The sequence below is a fragment of the Orcinus orca genome, chromosome 6, assembly GCF_937001465.1.
Source record: "Orcinus orca chromosome 6, mOrcOrc1.1, whole genome shotgun sequence".
NCBI classification, from domain to species: Eukaryota; Metazoa; Chordata; class Mammalia; order Artiodactyla; family Delphinidae; genus Orcinus; species Orcinus orca.
The window spans coordinates 45800761-45818305 of NC_064564.1; the positions used below are offsets into that span (position 1 = coordinate 45800761).

The 17545-nt window shown below is 38.8% G+C and overlaps 1 protein-coding gene across 1 annotated transcript in view; it reads left to right on the top strand.

Moving 5' to 3' along the window:
• Nucleotides 1-478: 478 nt before the first annotated feature.
• The window catches only part of LOC101276190 (uncharacterized), a 54831-nt gene continuing 37764 nt past the window's right edge, over nucleotides 479-17545 (top strand). The window contains exons 1-9 of the mRNA XM_049711029.1: nucleotides 479-630; nucleotides 1954-2004; nucleotides 5335-5492; nucleotides 5694-5847; nucleotides 8153-8283; nucleotides 11064-12229; nucleotides 12657-12746; nucleotides 15094-15301; nucleotides 15761-15879. Coding sequence (XP_049566986.1) covers nucleotides 5759-5847; nucleotides 8153-8283; nucleotides 11064-12229; nucleotides 12657-12746; nucleotides 15094-15301; nucleotides 15761-15879 — 1803 coding nt within the window. The 5' untranslated portion in view covers nucleotides 479-630; nucleotides 1954-2004; nucleotides 5335-5492; nucleotides 5694-5758. The remainder of the gene's footprint in view (nucleotides 631-1953; nucleotides 2005-5334; nucleotides 5493-5693; nucleotides 5848-8152; nucleotides 8284-11063; nucleotides 12230-12656; nucleotides 12747-15093; nucleotides 15302-15760; nucleotides 15880-17545) is intronic.

Here is a 17545-nt window from a genome sequence, read left to right on the forward strand (position 1 = left end):
TGAGATGTATACTAAATCAGGCCTGAAAATCCTTGATTTGTAGCCCCAAATCTTTAGGGCCAAAACTCTGTTTTGAGTAGTTAACATGCATGTGTTTCCAGTTTGCAAGGACATTTATGTTACAACTCTTTCATGTCACCACCCTGACCAGCAACCAACTTGTCCTGAAGTGACAGTATCACTTCAAGGCCTGTTCAGGGAGCCATGTGAAGCCAATGTCTCTCATCCAATAGATCTTCCATACTGTCAAAGGAAGCCTGTGGCTCCACGCTCCCAGTTTTTCCTCACTCTTGCAAATTGGAGGCATATTAATCCCACCTCAAGCAACCCATTATCATACAAACATCATTCTTCAAAGCCTTCTTCTTTCCCCTCCTTTAAGGTATCTCAGGAAAATGTCAACATCTTTCTCTTTGTTTTTTTTGTTTTGATATTTTTTGTCTCCTTTTCTTCTATTTTTTTAGCTTAAAAATTGCCTAATCACAAATGTTGAGTCATTATTTTTATATGCTGATAATCCATTATGCCTTTTCGTAGATGAACTCGTCAATGAAACAACGACATTACCACCTCCTGAAACAGTCAGCAATGAAGAAGAAAGTAAAGAACCTATTGAAAAAACTATTCACGGTATTAAAGTTACAATACTGTAGTCAGACCTGGAGCTTATCATTATATGACTTAAAAATTTAACTTTCATTAATCTGAGTATTTCGTAAAGTAATAACATGCTTAAAGAATTTGTACTACTACAATTTAAAGTCACTCTAAAATCTTTTAAATGGTAAAAAAATCTAAGACTCAATTTTCAGATTTACTTGACAAGTGATAGGAAGTAAGCTCTTTTTAAAATACAACTTTATTTTAGTAAAATGTATTACATTTATATTTATATTAAATATATATTTATCTAAAATATCATGTGTGTATAAATATATATTTATATAAATATATTTAATACATTTTAATATAATTTTAAAATAATGATATAACAATCACATGCTTGAGAAGTAAACTTGCCTCTGCTTAGTGTCAATTGTTGGTGTTTCCTAAGATTATTAATGGGGGAAAGTTCAGAGTGAGAGTTTACAAAATCAAAATTATCATTTTACTTTTTCTGACAAGAATATTGTTCCTTATAAAATACTTGTGAAAAAATAACAACCCAGGATGGCTCTCCTCTCAGGTCTTGAAAGAGGAGTGGTCTAATTGAAGACAGTGGACTGTAATTACATGAAACCCTATGTTCTCCAGTTCATGCAATCCAAGTATGTTTCTCATATGATTACTCTAATATTATTCACTTTCTTGATATATTTAAATATAGAAATCTGATCATCCTGGTTGGCCCCTTCTTAAATGTCTTCAGTAATTTTCTACTAGGTTTGGGGTCATATTATATGTTCTTAACCAGGCATTCAAGTCTGAAATGATCTGACCATTGAAGAACTTGCCAGTATCATCTCTGGTCACATTCCTCACCCACATTCTCCACTCCAGAATACCTGAAGCTCTCAGAGCTTACCGAACCTGCTTATGACACCTGAGTTTGCTCACAGTGGAATGACCTCTCTCTTACATAGTTTGTCTGGCAAACAATTTCTAGTCCTCTGAGCCTATACAGGAGCATCGTCTCCCTCTCAAAGTGTTTCTGGCTTTTGGAAGTTGAATTAGATCCCTCTGTGCATACCACCTGTGCATCTCTATGAAAGCCCTCATTACCCTGCAACATAATTAACAGTGATTCTTGTCTGTCTCCCAAATTGAGAGTGTGCATAAGACCTTGTTCATTTCTGTAACTTTAATGCCAACCACAGGGTCTGGCACATGATAGGAACTCAAGGTATAACTTTTAGATGACTAAAGTAACAAACGAATGAATGTTCTATCAAAAATTTACTGAAGCCAAATTACCTTATTTTGTTATCATGTTCTATTTTGTTTTTTAAACAGAACCAATCCAGAGTCCAAATGAGCCTGCATTTTGGACAATGTTAGCTAAAGGTAAACTCATAGTAGTTAGGTAGCTGGGAAAATGTTTTGGTTTTCTAAAGTCTTCTGTAAGAAAGCCAAGATCAGTGTAAATTGTTCTAATACTAAGAATTAATAAGTCAACATTTTGCTGCCATCATCACATGTAACAGCAAATGCAAAACAAACCCAGAAATCTGATCAGTGTCACACATTTTCTGATTCTCTCCCCAAAACTCTTATTTTCCTACAAATGTTGCAATCTAGTCATTTACTTTATGATTAAAAATGTTAAATAAGGCTCTTGCTCAATATAATCCCTCTTTGTATTTGGAGCAGTATGCACATGGAGAGGCATGAATGAATGCAAGGTATATATCAAAATATATGCATGCATAAAAGTAATATATAAACCATAAAGGTACAATCATGCATGTATAAATGTAACATGCATAGCATTTTTATGTATGCATGTATAAATGTAACATGCATATCATCTATATATACATACATGTATAAATAGAATTCATTTATCACACACATATATGCATGTGTTATAAATGTGAAATATATACCATATTCAGTGGATTCTAAATTGCAGATTCTGTATTTGTGAATTTACCTGTATCTAAAATTTATCTGGAACCCTCCACTTGCAGAACTTTCACATTCATTTGTGGACACACACAGAGTAGCAAAAAAAATTTAATTGCCTGATGCTCTTGTTCCGAGCTGAGGTAGAACAAAGGACTTCTTTTTTCAGCTCTCATGCTTTAAACAAGTTCCTTTTTTGTGGTCTACTTAGTGCTGGGTGTTTCGCATTTTTGTGCTTTCTGTTGGCGATTTTGCTATTTTAAATGCCCCCCAAGTATAGTAGTACAATGCTGTTTAATGTTCCTAAACACAAGAAGGCTGTGATGTACCTTAGGAGAAAAGTGTGTGTATTATATAAGCTTCATGTAGGTGTGAGTTATAATGCTGTTGATTGTGAGCTCAATGTTGATGAGTCAGCAGTATATACTAAATAAAGTGTCTCTAAACAGAAACACACACATAAAACAAGGTTAGATATTGATTGGTTGATGAAAAGTAGTGACCAGAGGCTCACAGGAACCTAACCCTGTATTTCCCTTAGGAACAATGATGGTTCAGTATTCACTAATTCAGTGCTCACATAGCTTAACCATGACTACCATGAACAATGAGAATAAGCTGTATACACACACACATATTCACACACAAAAGTAAGTGAAGTTTGTTTACCGTAACACCAATTTATTGTTTTAACAGCTATAAATGCAACCACCAATGAGGACAACCAACGAGATCAATTTTCTCACCCAATTCCAAGTGAGAACAAAATACTTCAATTAAAGGGATACATAAATACTTTCACACATTTTAGTGTCTACATGGTGATACTGTTTTCCTCAGTAAGGTATAGAATATGTAACAAGGTAGCATGGTGGCTGACATCATACCAGAGAGGACACTTACAGTTTTAGGAAAGTTATGGTTCCTAAACAGTGTTCTTCAATGACCACATTGCAGATGACTATTTCCATCTTCCTGTTTTGTAACTTATATTCCTGAAACAGTAAACCAAATGAAGGAGTAGGCAAGTGAACAATATTTAGGATGCAGTTGTCTTAAATTGACAGAGTTTTTTAGAGCAGTTTTAGGCTTATAGAAAAATTGAGTAGAAAGTACAGAGTTCTCATATATTCCCCCTGCTCAGTTTCCCCTGTTATTGATATCTTCCATTGGTGTTCCATTTCATAACAAGGCAATATATTAATTTTCCCCAAACCTCTGTCCTACAAAAAGACATTGAAAAAGAAATAGCATCTGATAATACATCTAAGGCCTGTCACCTCAATTCTGTACTGGATTATTTGACAAGTACAGCCACTTGCCTTTCAGTGCATCAAGAAAACAGAGTCAGTCTTCTTTGTTTAGAAAAGTGATATACAGTAATGACAAATGCTTTAGAAATATTTTGTCTTTTCAAGTAATTAAAATGAGCATCACTGATTTTCTATTACGTATTGAGCACATACTACACTATACATACATTATTATGTCAGCCCTCACAGCAACTCCATGAAAGTTGGTATTATCTCCATTTTACTGATGAGGAAACTGAGGCTTAGAGGGAAAAAAAAAAAAAGCTGTCCAAACTTGTAATTCGCTTTTCTATAATTTCCAGTGGTTAGGAATTTCAAACCCTTCTCTAGTTTTGACCACCACCTTGATAAACAAAATGTACTATAAGTACACCTATTTACAAACACCCTTTTAAGGAATAGCAAAGCAATTCAGGAGCACAGTCCATTTTAACCTAATTTGTTTATTCCCAAAATAATCTCCCTCAAAGTCAAGATATCAGTCATTGACAACTGTGTACATTTCACTCCCCTTGGCCTAGGATTGCACTTGGACAATTACAAGTTTTTTAAATATCAGAGAGTTAGACATGGGAGCTTGTCATTGCTTATTACCAAAATATCATTACCTAGAAAATCATGAAAACCGTTGGAACTTTTGGGTGGTAGGAGGTTGGGGGAAAGGAGAGAAATAGCAACATGGTTATTTAAAGTCACCATTAAATGCCTATTAAGTCAGACATATATTTAGGAAGATATAAAATTTGGCAGTAAAGATATATTTTCATTACTTTAGTAAAAAGACTTTTGACGTTTCTGGATCCAGACATGATTTTTATTATATAATGTATTTTAGAAATTTAACTAAATTTCCATTTCTTTAACATCAAGTACACTAGATTTGATCACAGTAATAAAATGGCAAATTCAGTTCATTTTTTTTATAAACTTATTTATTTTTGGCTGTGTTGGGTCTTTGTTGCTGCATGCGGGCTTACTCTAGTTGCGGTGAGTGGGGGCTACTCTTCGTTGTGGTGCGCGGGCTTCTCATTGCAGTGGCTTCTGTTGTGGAGCACGGGCTCTAGGCGCGTGGGCTTCAGTAGCTGTGGCATGCGGGCTCAGTAGTTGTGGCTCGCGGACTCTAGAGCTCAGGCTCAGTAGTTGTGGTGCACGGGCTTAGTGGCTCCATGGCATGTGGGATCTTCTGGGACCAGGGCTTGAACCCATGTCCCCTGTGTTGGCAGGCAGATTCTTAACCACTGCGCCACCAGGGAAGCCCGCAAATTCAGTTCTTAAGCCTTGTGGAGAAAGCATTGTAGTACATCATCCTTTTAGCTTAAAAGAAAGTCAATGTATGTCCCAACAGTAGAATTGCATCTTCCTCTCTTGAAGGACTAATCCCTTGTGTGTAATTTCATCACATTTTTAATAGCGATCTCTTCAGAGTCTTGAATTGTTTTTCTTTTATATTATTCAGGGAGGAAGTCTGATACATATTTTAACATCTGGTAACCTGGGTTTGATACCAAATTTTGCCACTTATTAGCTATGTACCAAGGGCAAATCCATAAACTTCTGTGATCCTGGAAAATGGAGCAAAGGACAGCTCCCCCAAGATTGCTGTGAAGGGGAAAGGTAAAAAAGTTAAGAGTACTTGGCCGTAGGGAGTGGCCTATAGCCTTCTCCTTTGCATTGCATGAGGGTAGCGGGGAGAATTCAGTGAAGGCTCCGGGTGGTGAAGGCTTCTCTTCAGTTGCTTTGCGATCCTTATTCCTCCAGGAAAACGTGCCGAACAGAGTCACTCTTTCCCATTGCATTTTCTTTCTTTCCTCTCAGACTCTGATGTGAATGCTACAGATGAAGACTACCTGGCAGAACTACAGGAAGCCAAATTAAAGTTAATGCTGGGCCTCTTGTTGATGACTCTCTTCCTTTTTGTCATCCTCTTGGCAATCTGTAGTGCCGTGATGTACAAAATGAAGACAATGAAGTAAGTCTACAGACCTCTGGAGTCTTTAAAACACATGAGAGGAAACACCCAACCTGCTCTCTTTAGTAGAGTGCTAGGCAAACGTGACTCCCAAGTTCATAAGGTATTCATTTTGGCTCCATTTCCCCTATTTGGAAAGGAGCATGGGGCTGTCTCTCAGGGAATATCCCACTTGGACTTTTTCCCAATATTTTAAATAGTCATCTAGAGATAGAAACAACCCTAGTCAATTGGAAAGGATATAGAGAATCTAGAAATGCATTCTCTTTTAATAGCCTTGAAACAAAAGGGCTATGACCTCTGTTCTAAATAGCACATCTGTGTAGGGTCTAACATTTTTCATTCATTTATATAGTGTTATAATAAATAGCTAATACATTGGATAGAATTCATATATCACTTTAAGATGCTTTTCTAAGCCAAGCTGCAAACGTACACAATTAAAAACAATTTTTGATGTATGTATTTTTTTTTCAGATATAAAAAAGCTTATCAGAGTGGTGAATACTCTATCAACCCAGAGCTGGCAACTCTTTCTTACTTTCATCCATTAGAAGGCGTATCAGACACATCTTTCTCTAAGACTGCTGAGAGCAGCACATTTTGGGGCACCACTTCTTCAGAATTAGGAAATCAGACACAAGGTCAAAATCTAGGACAATGGACATGTTATCCACAGGCTCCAATGAGACAGGCATGAATGATGAGTCAGACTTCAGAGTGAGGAACAGAGAGAGGAACCCACTGATGAATAGACAACTTTAATTTTTTTGTCATAAAAAATAGCTTGGTGACACTCATGTTATGATTTGGAAACTCTGCTGAGACCTTCGAACTTTCTGGTGTTTTAAAAGGAGGGCATATTCAATAAAAAATCTCTCAGCTATAAAAACTATTTAATGGAAAGAAATAGAAGGAAATAAGGTGTGGAAAACTTCATCAAGTAAAACTGATCCTGGAAAGTGACTTAAGGAAAGTATTCATTCTAGGCTGGTTGTTTTTAAAATGAGAACATTTAATTTTTTACCTTACTTGGGGGCATTTTGAGGACTTTCAGGCTAATCACTACTAACTATGCCCCTCCCCACCACCAAAGCAAAAAAAACACACCTGTTCATGTTTTACTGGCAAAACAGGTGCGCCGTATCAAGAGACAAAACTAGCACTAGAGACTCTTAGCATTCTTCAATTGTTTCCAAGTCATCAGGGTCCTCTCATAGGACAGTAAGATTTAGGACCTTCTAAAGTATCCATAACCATTTGAGATAACATTGTTTTTCAGAAGAAAAGAAAGGAAGGAGGGATCCCAGCCTGTAATTTCCTAGAGGGGGATCCATGGACCCTGAATTTTTTAGAGCTGGAGGACCCTTCCTTCTCTCTTCCCCCAAGCACCCAGGCTCAGTATGTGCTATTGAAAGAAAAGCAAACATCTCAAAGACTAATTGAAGTCATCAGTGACTTATGAGCCTATCTATCCTAGGAGTATTTCAGTTTACAAAGAAGAACAATGGAATAGGGAACTGTTTCCCTTTTAGGAATCAGTTTCAACTGGAAGGATTTTAGGGACATGTACCAGGTCCTTTGTGGATATGTGTTGATGATGGGAAGGGAAAGGACTTGTCCTCCTAAATTCTCACCTACTTTATGCTAGGCACTTTGGTACATTACAGCACACTGAATTCTACTACCCTATGAAAGACAAGTTTATTTTACAGATCAAGAAAGGAGAACTCGGGTAAGTCAGATACCTTGCCTAAGATCACCTGCTAGAGAGAGGCAAAGTTTAGATGTGCTTCACAGCTGAGGTTCTCTCCATGATCCATGAAGGTTAATAGCCAAACTTATTATAAGTCAAAGGATGTTGTTTAGGAACAAGGTAGGCATCCACAAGGCAGGAGATTCCTTAATCCAAGGGTCCTTTCAGCTCTTGGGAAATTGTTTTCTCTACCTGTAGGTTAGGTCTTTATGAACCTTCTTCCCCATGGAGGACAGACACACACTACACCCACCTGATGCGGCCCTACCATCTGTTCTCTAGGTCATTCCCTCCCACGTTATTTTCTCCCCTGACGCCAGCCCCAACCTCCCCATTGGCTGGGAAAGCTACGAAGCTCCGCCTTCGAGTAGCAACGGACCATATAAGGCGGTACCCTGGCTGGAGAACAGGCAGCGGGGTGTGTGTTAAGCTTTGCGTGCTTTTGCCGTCAGTGCACACAATTTTCGAAGCCAGAGGAGGTGACCTTGAGCAGTAGCCCATGCTACCCTCCGTGGGTTACTTTTGCCATTTTCCATGCCCTTTTGACAGCCCCGGGGGTCGGTGCCAGCGTTTGTGCTGCCAGTTCAGGCACCGGGAAATGCGGTGGGAACTGAGTGAGGCAGCTCCTGGCAGCAGCTTGGAGGTGCTCGGAGTGCAGCGGAGCCATGTTGAATCCATAGGTGAGAAAAGGCTTGTGGGTAGAATGTCAGGTGGGCTTGGGCAGGGGTTGGCTACCAACCGTTCCCACCTTTTTACTCCACCCACCCTTGGAAGGGACCACGAATTTTCTTGCTTGGAAAGAGGTGTAAGGGTTGCTTTTGTCTCCAGTACTAATGTACTGTACCTTGAGAAAATTACTCAATATGGCTTTACTATGCCTAAAAGGGCCAAAAGGGATGTTAACTATATATATTTTTTAAATTGGTATCTCATCCTCAGTTGGCATTACTTGCAGATACCATTGTAGGTAGCATTGTAAAGTGCAGTCATGGTGTTGGGGGCGGGGCATGAAGAATGTCAGGTAGTCCTTACTGAAGTTCGCTTTCTTCTGCCCCCTCCCCTAGCCTAGAAGCGAGGAGAGGGTCATACAGCCCAGGCTGGTGTGTATGTGTGCTGGGAGGAGGAGTGTCTTTTCATTTGTCCCCTGCTGACCCTCCGTCCCATGACTAAACCTGGATTTCCTAAACAGGTTGTCTGGACCTCTGATGTGTTTGTTTCCTCTTAAAGGACAAAATAAAACCAGTTCCTTTTTAACTCGTTTCCCCCCATTCCGAAACACCCTTGCATTTCCTTTCTCTGATGCCCATAATCTGTCTCTTCCCCAGCCCTCAAAAAGGGCTGTTTACTCCCACCTACCTACTTAAGGGCAATTCCTATAGAGTGGCTATTATGGGCAAGAGGAAAACAAGCACTTGCCTTCGAACGAGGAACCAAGTTGTTAAGAGTTCCCAAGAGTAAATCTTCCCAGCATCGCACACCCAGGTTCAGGAGCCTTAAGGGCTAGTCCTTAGTCCCTCTTACTTCGCCCCTCCCACGTCAAGTGTGTTCGACATATACGGAGCAGTGAGGGTGCTATGCAAGATCCTGTTTGAGGACGTTCTTCGAGAGCCTTTTGGGTGGTCACAGAGTTCCTGAAACCGTGGAGCAGGGCCGTCCCAGGGACATTCGGGAAGATGGTTGGCTTAGGCGGGTCATCCGCAGAGAATCTCCGCCCCAGTAACAGAGAGCTCAGCTTCCAGGCCGGCTCTACGTGGGTGGCCACCCCGCCCCCAAGGCTCCGGAGGGGGGGAGCGGGGCGGGGCCAAAGTCACGTGGCCAGGGAGGCAGGGCAAGGAGTGTGCTGTGGACCGGCGTGTGCGGACCGGTGATGCCAGCTCCTGGGAACGCGGGATCCTAGAAAGGCATGCACAGTAAGATGCACGTGCGTGGTCTTGTGTGGTTTTATCCTCGCTTCCTGTCACCCATCCGCAGTATGGAATTACTCTAAGGAGCTTCCTGGGCTCTGGGGAAAGGTGATGGGTGGGGTGGGACCCCGGTTGTGGCGAAGAGGATTTACAAGTCAGAAGGAGCTGTTTCCAATCACCTGTAGCCTGAGCGAAGGTTGTAAGTGTGCCTCAGACTTCAAAATTTGCCCTCCAAATCTAGCTTCTGATGGAGCAAAAAAGTTTTAAACTTCTGACATGGAGGGAAAGTACAGCTTTTTGTTTGTTTTTTCAATAGCATCCCAACGCACTGCTTAAATAGCCTTTCCTGAATCATGGCAACCAGATAAAACCCAGTTTATGCCAAAATGCAGTTCTAGCTGGTTACCCAGAGTTTACTCCCCTTTCCAAGTTTATTTAAAAAGCAATTAGAGCCATTTGTTTATGTTTGGAACATAGAATAGTTCTCATTCTTGTGCCGGCTCTTCGCCTTTTTCCTACTCCATCAAAATGCCCTACACCTTTGTTACACACGTTGTTTTGGATTTCAATAGAGTTGATTTCTTAATAGAAAACAAATGGTAAATTGAAACGCTAGCGAGCCAGGAGAAAGCTCATTGTGTAAAGAGGAAGCACATGTGTGTTATCAAAACATGTAGGTTATCTAAAATAAATTCAGAGTTTTAACGAGTGTAATTTGGACATCTCATATCTGAAATTTCTTGTTTGGGAGAAGAGAGAAGTATGTAAATTATCCCATAATTTCCATAGGAAAGTATATCTTGGAGAGAGGGAAGAGGTGGGGATTTCCTTAGTAAAAAGTCAGGAAAGGAGCTGCCAGGTATTGTGAAGAGCCATGACCAGCAGCCTGATCTCTTGTCGCTATCCTGGGTTTCCTCAGGAGTGTGGATCCAACTGGCCTGGAGTTCTATTTTTTTTATTTTGTTTAAGGTTTTTTTAACGGTTGGTTGGTTGTGGAAGGGTGTGTTTTGCTTAATTTGGTGTTTGAGGCATTCTGTAGAATATCAGGGCCCTTAGTGAGAATGTTAAGAACCGCTAAATTAAGAAAACTAATGTTTTTAAAAAACTTTCTTGTGACAGAGGAGATATATTGGTGTGTGAGACTATGTACAGTTCTGTGTAAGAGGCATTCGACTATTTGAACTATTACCAAATTGTCACTGCTTGGTAAATAATAAGGTGAATCGTGTATATCCAAACTGTGTCATGTTTGACACAGTTTAATATGTATACACGTGGCCTATCTCACAGATGTATAGTTACTCTAGTAATAAGATACGAATGTACTTTAATGTCATGGGAATGAGCTAGACATTTGAAAGACTTAATCAGTGATAGCCGTTGACATTCTCATTCCAGGAACTGACCTGTTAGTCAACAATTCCCTGCATTTAAGGCTGGGTTTGGAAAAGTTAATGTCCTTGTGATAGGAAACTCATTGTCCAGGATATTCTGGAATCCACATTTCATCTTAAGTGATGTTGAAAGATAAACTCATCTTCCGTTAACAACACTAGGCACAACTATGGAAGAATTGGAAAGAATCAACAAAGAAATCGAGTCAGTCAAGGCTGAGGTTGCAGAAAAGCGGAAGAGGCTCTCCAGGTTTACTTTAGCGCTTGAAGAGCTATCGCAAAGCCCCGTGGCCTCCTTGAGTGACACAATTGTGAGACAAGGTTTTCCTGAAAATAGCCTGCTCCCAAAAGAACAGTGGAATGAACCGTCAAAGAGCAAAGAGAGTCAGCCTAGAAAGTACGTGATGGACCACAGATGTCCAGCAACTGACCTTGAATATGATCCCTTGCTCAATTATTCTGCAGGGCTGCTTGGGGCATCTAAACCAAAGCAGGGCGAGACTGACAGGCAGCACTTCTGGAAAAAATCTGTGGGTGGAAATTGCCACAAGTGCCTGGAGAGCCAAAGACCTTATGTTTCACCAATACGAATTAAAATAAATCTTCAAGATTCTGATGAAGATGACCTTGTAATGGATGTACCTCCAATCATTCCTACTTCTAAGAAATCTAAACCATTTAGAGGCTTTAAATATCAGAATATGGATGAAAAGATCCAAGTATCGCCCCTGGAGGAGAGAAATCTTCAGATCAGTGGTATAGAAGAGGAAAAAATAGATGAAACCCAGCTAACCGCACAAACAGGTGATGACAGTAACAAGTTCGAACCACCAAAATCACACCTGAAAACCTCACTAGATACTAAAACTAACATAAACTTGTGGGGTGTTAAAGACCACATTTCTAAGATGGAAAGCTTCGGTGGTGAGGAAAAGCATGTCTGTATTTCAGGAGGAAGTATAACTTGTGCACCTCTCAGTGACAAAGAAATACAGAAGGAAAGTCATAATGAAAGTTATCCAAAGAGCAGAAGACATGTAAATACAATTGATGATACTCAAAAAGAAGAAACTGAATGGCGATACTCACCAAGCCAACTCCAGTTCTCTTATTCAGACAATCATGTGAAAGACAAAGTTCTGAGAGTACAAGACGACAGTCAAGACTTCACTACTTTTGAAGACAACAGATTAGTTGAATTTGATTTTGGTAAGGAATGTACTGAAGATGACACTCCCTCTGAGGCTGATGACACTGTGAAGGAATGTCTTCAAATTTTCAATAAGTTCACACGAAGCAAAGCTCGTAAGGGAGAGACTGCTAAGCAGGTTGGTCACTTTTTAAAAAATCCTTTCCCTAAATCTAAAGGAGTTTCCCTTAAATATATATTCTCTATATTCTAAACTCTATAGAATATATATAACATCTATTATATATATTTCTAATACTTATGATTAATAATGTATTAAAATAAGGCAAAACCTTGGTAATTGGCCAGCCATCATGTCTTGCAGACTTGACATTTTCCAGAGACCCTGGTATTATGTACAGTAACTTATAGTTGATTTCCCAAATTAGAGGTATGTTTTATAGGAATCTATGCATGTCAGATTATCCAAATTAAATTATTTTTTCTGAATTATTTTTTAATAATTTGCCTGGCATTTTGTAGCTTGGATTCCTGTGGCTCTTCAGGAAACATAACTTTGCTTTTACTACCCTGAAATTGGATAAGTCTTATCTTTTTCCCATTAGCCTTCAGGAAAGCAAATGGAATTAGATATGCAATATTACCAAAACATTTCTGGACCGAAAAGGAGGATTGCACACACTGCCAAGTTTGATGTGAGTCACTTTGTTTCTCTTTCTCTCCCACTTCCCACCCTCCCGGTCTCTCTCTCAGCAGTTTATGAAGTACCTACCTTGTCATTTCAAGCTTTAAGTATATTCCAGTACTTGTTATCCTATTATCCACTAGGGGGCGCAAGTGGGCAGTCAATAAATTTCTTGCCTACTTGTAAGCATTTTCTGAAACCTTCATTTTTCTCCCCCATTATCTAACGTTTTCATTAAAAGAAGGTATGTTGTTTTTATATAACCTTTTAACTATAAATTAATATGGTCAAACCTTATTATTTTCAGATTCTGTATTTGCAAATTTGCCTCTTCAGTAAAATTAATTTGTAACTTTAAAATCAAGACTCATGCTTTTGTGGTCCTCTGTACACAGGCGCAGTGGCCAAAAAAATTGAATTGAATCGCCTAACATGCACGTTCCCAACTAAGTTTGAACAAGGCAACACTGACTTCTTGTTCAGCTGTCATACTGTTAACCAAGGTCCTTACCTGCGTCTGTCTGGTGCCATGTTTTCTGCATTATTGTGTGTTTTGTTGGTGATTTTGTTATTTAAAATGGTCCCCAAGTATAGTGCTGTCTAGTGTTCCTTGGTGCAAGAAGGCTGTGCTGTGCCTTACAGATAAAATGTGTGTTAAACAACTTTGTTCAGGCACGAGTTATTAGTGCTGTTGACCACAAATTCAGTGTTGATGAATCAGCATTATATACTAAATGAAGTATCTTTAAACAGAAACACGCATATAACAAGGTTATGAAGCATTGGTTGATGAAACTGCTGTGACCAGATACTCACCTGTAATGGTTCAGTATTTGCTAATTCATTGTTTGCGGGACTCTATAGAACTTAACTAGCGTGAGTAAGGGGAATTGACGGTAGTTTTTCAAAGCAATTTGAACCTCTTGTAAATTTATATTATAAATGCTGAAGTTCTTTTATGACATGTAAAGAAACTGTACAAACACTGCAGCGAGTATTATTCCTTTAACACTTTTGTGTTAAAAAGTGCTATTTAACACAAACTTTATTTCTCTGCTCTAGTCTCTGTATTATTTTTACTTGGTACATACTGACAGCAGAATCTTCTGCATGGCATGAAAAGACTTTATGCGTCCAAGTCACAAATAAGACCCTGAATTCCAGTTCTTTACAGAATAGTTGAACATGCTTGAGCAAATTATTTAATTTCTCTATTTCATTTTCCATATCCGTGAAATGGAGATAGTGAATACCTGCGCATCCCGGGGTCAGATACTATAGATATTTACTAAACTAGTTTCTCTCCCTTTCTCTCTTATGAAAAAGGTTTTTAGGAGGCTAACCTTGTTTCTCTTTAATTGCAAGTGATGTGGTGGTTAGTTTTCACATTACTGTGCTATATAACTTCCCCCCAAATTCTTATATTTAAATGATTGTCGGTTTCATCAGCAATTTTTTAAGAATACATTCTCACAAATAGAAGTAACTGGGCAAAAGAAGATAAAGATTTTTATGATTTTAAAAATGTGTTACCGGGCTTCCCTGGTGGCGCAGTGGTTGAGAGTCCGCCTGCCGATGCAGGGGACACGGGTTCGTGCCCCGGTTCAGGAAGATCCCACATGCCGCGGAGCGGCTGGGCCCGTGAACCATGGCCGCTGAGCCTGCGCGTCCGGAGCCTGTGCTCCACAACAGGAGAGGCCACAACAGTGAGAGGCCCGCGTACCGAAATAAAAAAAAAAAAATGTTACCATATTGCCTTATAGAAGAGTTGTGACAATGTACAGTCCTACACAGTGTTCCAGGGTTCCCTTCCCACAAACCTTACAAAAAATGGGTATTATCATTTTTTAAACCTGTAAATCTGAGTGAAATTTTATTTCCTTAGTTTATATTACATTTCTTTGATTACTAGTGAAGCTGAACATTTTTTCATATGTTCCCTTCTTTTCTCATAATGAACGTTGCTGTGGAGAAGTCTGATGCTAGCCTGCTATTTCTCCCTGTATGGGTCACCTGATATGTCTGCCAGGTTACCTAATGGATTCTTTTCTTAACTTTGAATTTCAATAACTTCATTAGGATATGTCTTATTACCACTTTTGCCTGCATACAAAGTGTCATTTTCTTATAAGATTTAATTTTCTCTGTTATTTCAAGAAAAAATGTCTTAAATTATATGCTTAAATTGTTCAGTTTTTTTATTTCTGGGAATATTCCAATTATGTGTGTATCGGACTACATGTAGTATTGTGAATGTAGTCAATTCCAAAGAGCTTTTGTGCAAAAGGAAAGTGAAATTATCCATCTTATCCATTTTTAAAATCAGGATGTTTTTGTTTTATGTTGATGCTCTATAGGTTCCAACCAGTAAAGAGATCACTAGCCCATCCAGGGGACCAGTCCCACCATTAATTAGTCACACTGGAATCCTTCAGGCCCAGCAACAGGCAGTGCAGATAATGGCTGCCATTAAGGGTGGGCAGGCTTTTGTTGCTGCTACTTCAGAACAGAAAAAAAATACATTTGCATGTCCAGCCTCTCAGACCCAAAGGAAAGCCTCAGGAGGTATGAGAAAATCTTTTTTTTAACTCACTTATTTAATAAATGGGGTTTTACCTTATTTTAAAAACGTTTCTTATGAAGTCCATATATTCCCCATTATAGTTAAGTCAATCACCTAGAGCTTTACATGAAATAATACGATTAGCATGATATCTAAATCATTTATATTGTTTATCTCTGTATGCTAGGCAATACATGGTAGTATTTTGCATGCATTCTTACATGGAGCAAGTTGCTTTATAAATTATTTAAATTTGTTCTAGGTTATACTGGAGTTGGTTATTGGGACCCTTTTGTGTTTGCATTTTGTTTTCTTCAAGAAAAAAAAAAATATATAGATCAAACCTATAAATGAAGCATTGTGAAATTTTGAGTTGATGATGGAAATAAACTCATCATCTGAGACTAATGACATTAAAATTTACCTTTTCCTTTTTCTCTCGTTCATTTTAAACTTCTTAGAAAATTCATGTACATCAGACAGCCTTCATGAGGATGTAGTTCTTTCAAAGGAAAATCCAACTGCAAAGCCAAACAGATCACACATTCCTGTGAAAAGTATTGCTTCTTTTCCTGTAAAGGTACTATAAACTAAGTCTGAAGATAAGAATTTTATTTCTAATTACCATCATATCCTACCCATATATAGAGCCCCTTGGAGAGTGGGTATATTCTTCTCTCCGAAGACCCCTAATTCAGATAAATGCCAAACCTATTGAAGAGAAATTTCAACCTTTTTTGGTTACCCTTAGATATAGTTATTTTCATATTATCATGGGATGTGTGCCTGTGTGTCACTTTTGGTTAATGTGGTTTTCCTATCCTTGGAAACATTAGGCATTTTTTCAGACCTAAAATATCTGTAGCTATGATTAATTTAAGCTGCCTCAGAGTTTTTCAGAGAAAAGTTTTACACTGGAATATGCCTTTCAAGCCACATCCAGTGAGGGGCGTATATGTGTACATATGTGAGAGAGACAAGGAGACAGACAGACCTTTAGAAAATAATGCCCACTAGTAATATGATAGTACAACCTTTCCTCTTTAGTCAATTTTCCCCTACTTGTGGCAATGATTTTTTTTTCTTTTTACCAAATATTCTTTAGCAGAAAACTACCGGTCAGTTTTAAGGCTTTGTCCCTCCTAAAAGTGAGGTAGATTAACTCATCCTAGAATTCTTAGTCTTTTTAAGTCCGTCAAAAGGAATGCTCACCTTGTTTCTAGCTGGGATCGTTTTAATATTGAACATGCAAAGATTGTCATAAATTTAAGTCCAAACATTTTTCTTAATGAAAAGGTAACTGAAAGGCATTGGGACATATATTTGTTTTAAGAATAGTAAACTGGGACTTCCCTGGTGGTGCAGTGGTTAAGAATCCGCCTGCCAATGCAGGGGACACGGGTTCGAGCCCTAGTCCGGGAAGATCCCACATGCTGCGGAGCAACTAGGCCTGTGCGCCACAACTACTGAGCCTGCGTGCCTAGAGCCCGTGCTTCACAACGAGAGAAGCCACCGCAATCAGAAGCTTGCGCACCACAACAAAGAGTAGCTCCCACTCGCCGCAACTAGAGAAAGCCCTCGCGCAGCAACGAAGACCCAATGCAGCCAAAAATAAATAAATAAATAAATTTATAAAAAAAAAATAGTAAACTACACACCTTCTTATACGCTGATCAGAGGACAAACCATGGTTCTAAGAATCTGGATATGGAAACAGCAAAGGGATTAGATGAGTAATCAGATCAGCCTTAATAATGGTGGACATACAGGCAGCTGTCCCACTTCTCCCTTTTGTGAGTGTAGATAATTTATGCCTTGCATTTATTCTACTTCTGATGAATTTAAAACTTGAAATTATTTTTAAATTTAATTTTGGATATAAAACTTAGCTAAGATAGTTATACTTTCATACACATAGTAGGAATGTTAAACAGAACACACATGTATTCTTCTTTAATCAATTTTATATTTAACAAGATGTTGAAACATAAAGTGGCTCATCAGAAAAGGGCCATAGGAGAATCAGAATCCTCGTCCAAAGTACCTGATGAAGTAAGACAACGCTATGTCAACCTCCTTTTTGAGAAGTATTTGGGAGTTTATAAAACAGGATGAGGCTTTTAACAAGGTCAATACTAAATAACGTAATTTATCTGAAAACACACACACACACACACACACACTCTTAGTAACTATTACTTTGACTAAAGAACTCATGAGGCACAACTAGCAAACAATTTTATTCA